Consider the following 3,068-nt stretch of genomic DNA (forward strand, 5'->3'; position numbering starts at 1 on the left):
AAAAAAAAAAAAAAAAAACGCCATTGTCATCTGAGCCTAGATTCATTTTAGATTAACTTCCACGTTTCTTTCTTTCTTGCATTTCCTTCAAAGGACCTCCATTATGTCGCCGCCGATAAGGGTGAGGTGGTGCTCGCCGACGCGGCCGAGAGGAAGGCTAATGAAATCCGGGCTGCGGCCGGCGCCGGAGACGGTAAGGAAGTGACCACGCAAATGCGGCTCTGCGTTTCTGTGGGCGCCGTGACCCTGCTGTCACGCACTCGCCTGCATGGACATCAGAACCCTCCGTTTACCTCTCACGGTCGGGTTTATTATGGCGCCGCTGCAACTGCAGCTTCCTCCGTGGCGAGGAGGCGGCGGAGGCTCTGCGGTTCCCAGCCTGAGCCGCTGCCCTTTGACAAACACTCCCGAGAGCACATACCAGAGGGGATCAAGTCCTCTCACAAAGGCTTGGAGGGCTGATGTGTGAGCAGAAACATTCTGGATGAACATGTCGAATGAGACCTTCATTGGTGTTTAAGAAGCACCAGAAGGCTGTTTGTGTTCACAGAGCAGCAAATGAGGCCGGAGAGCTGTTTAACTTGACTGTATAAGGTCACCGCCGCGGGCGGAGTCTGTGTGAGTCTGTGTTTGTGTAACTGTTTGTATTTTCCTCCTCTTATTCCTAATGCGAGTCCTATCAGCTGCTCATAAGCTCCTTAATTACGTCCTCCATGGTTTCCCTGCATCACCTGCAGCTCGTCCTATCCTTGGACGGGAACGCCGCCGGAAACGGAGCGATGGGACGGACGAGACGAAGGAGGGATGAGAAAACGACTCGTTTGTGTCTGTATAGACGGAAAACACTCAACTTTCTTCTCCTTTATCTGGACATCAAGCTACTTTTGGATTAAAGATGAACTTCATGTTACGTTCAAACTGAAGTCTTATTAAAACAACTTTAAACTCTTGAACATAAATAAACACTTTTGCTCTTTGCATAGATTTCATGACACAATGACAGAATTAATACGAAGATGAGTTTAATGTAGAGGGACTCAAACGTACCTAACCCCACTCCTGCTCTGCTTTACTCAACTTTTAATTTGTCATTTTCCTCTCCTAACGATCATTATCTGCTTCTCACCGTCTGATCGTTTAAACGATTCCAACAGATTCAAATCTCCAGGGATCAATAATCACATTATAAAGATGCAGAATGATTCTGTAAACAGACGATTCTTTAAAAATAGTTTTATCCTCTTTTATTCTAAATAAAAACGTTGCCATTTTTTTTAATCTTATTTTGAAAAATTCTGTTTTTAAACTGTTTTAACATTACAGAACTAGAATAGCATTTCACAACATCACAAATATCACTTTTTACATTATTTTATGCTTTGTTTTGCTCTAAAGTCTCTCTCCAACTATCGGTTGATCAAAGCGTTTCCCGTCGTCTTTTAATGATGATCTTAAAACCTGCATTGTTTTCTAGGACATAGTTTCTGCAGAGCAGCAGGAGTTCATTTAAACTTCACTTCTGAATTGTGTGCAAGATCAATGGTGCAGAGTAAGCCCGTACCCTCTTCCCATCATCCCTCAGCCCTCCCACTAGCTTACAGCCCCTCACAGCCGCAGTAACATTAGCGGTGCAACAACGATGGCGATCACCATCAGAGCTGCTCAGACGTCCGGTTCTGATCCAGCTCAGACCAGGAAAACTAAGACCTGGATCTATTTGTCTGATCCAGGATGCATCAGAATGGAGCTTGTGGCTCCGCCCATCTTATTTTCTACGTCACAGATACGATTTTTTAAAACTGTATTTTTTAAACCTGAGTGCAGATTTTTATAAAGATTTTGGGTCCATGAACGTCCTGTTTGGTTAGAAGTCTGACGAAACCAAGTTTGTCATTTCAATAATATTGGAATAAGATAATAAATCATGTAAACTAATTCTATTTAGATCACATATGTGAATCATGTCTGTTAAACCAAGAAATTCACATTAAAATCTATTCTTCTGCTCCATGCTCCTCAATCCAACTAGTCTGTTTGCTCCCTGCCCACTGACTGTATATATAGAACTGGATCCATGGAAATGAAGTCAATCCAGTCACCATTTTTCCACAATTGAGATCCCGCCATGTTGGAGCCATTTGACAGTGATTGGTCTGAATCGGTCTGAGTCACGTTTCTATGGCAACTGCTGTCCCCAATCAGGAGTGAGCTTGTCTGAAGGCCACACCCCTTCCACTGAAAGCAGCTCGTTCAAGGTGGGGCCAGTGGGCACCACATGGTTCTACTGAGGCATCTGATTGGTCAGTTTATAACTTTAATAACTTGGGATAAAGAAAAAAATTTTGTTCAAATAAAAGAGGATTATTAAAAAACGGAATCGGAGCCAGAATGGTTATTCTGACCAACAGAATGACAGAGAAACTGTTCATTTCTACGTAAACCTCTATGGGATTTTGGCTACTTGGAACCGGGGGGGGGTCACTCAGTCCAGTTCTCATATACAGTCCACCTCAATCATGCTTTAGAAATGGAAATTGGGTGGGACCAAGTAAAGTTTAGAGTTCAGTCAGGTTCACTCATTGCTCCGCCCAACTCTGCCCCCCCCCCCAAAAAAACAACCTATGAAGCCTGGATGTTGACTGAGGGAGGGGGCCAGAGGGCCTGGAGAAACTCTCACTTATACCTGAACTCAACGCAAAAAGGATCCAGCTGGATTTGAACCAAGAACTTCTTAAGTTAAAGTCCCATCAAAGACGCAGCTACGTGTTTTCCACATCTGACCCCCCCCTGGGGGAGCGGTGAGCTACAGACCCAGGAACCATTTGGTGGTCTAACCCCCCTGATCCAGCCCCTTATTCCTGAGTGTCACTGGGTCCCAATTCTAGAGTCTTTGGTCTGACTCGGCTGGGATTTGAACTCTTCCAGTCTGAGAGTGGACACTCTACCACAGGGCCCCTGAGCTGAAGTGCAGAAGAGTAACGGGGTTAGTCACGCTACCAGACTGACCCCGAGCGTGTTCTACAAGACTTCAGTTTGGATTCTGTTGTTCTAAGAAGTGAAAAAGTGCA

At 44.7% G+C, this 3,068-nt stretch overlaps 1 protein-coding gene across 10 annotated transcripts in view; it reads left to right on the plus strand.

The window, feature by feature from the left end:
- LOC112161615 (WD repeat containing planar cell polarity effector) overlaps positions 1-3,068 on the plus strand; it is a gene marked incomplete in the record, with an annotated part of 80,745 nt that overhangs the window by 62,925 nt on the left and 14,752 nt on the right. For 7 of the 10 annotated variants that reach the window (XR_004949128.1, XR_002921910.2, XR_002921912.2 and 4 more), the window contains 1 exon segment: positions 94-193. Coding sequence is in view for 4 of the 8 variants with exons in the window: in XM_024296892.2 (XP_024152660.1) it covers positions 94-193 (100 nt within the window). 10 annotated transcript variants of the gene reach the window in all.

The sequence above is a fragment of the Oryzias melastigma genome, linkage group LG15, assembly GCF_002922805.2.
Source record: "Oryzias melastigma strain HK-1 linkage group LG15, ASM292280v2, whole genome shotgun sequence".
Lineage (NCBI taxonomy): Eukaryota > Metazoa > Chordata > Actinopteri > Beloniformes > Adrianichthyidae > Oryzias > Oryzias melastigma.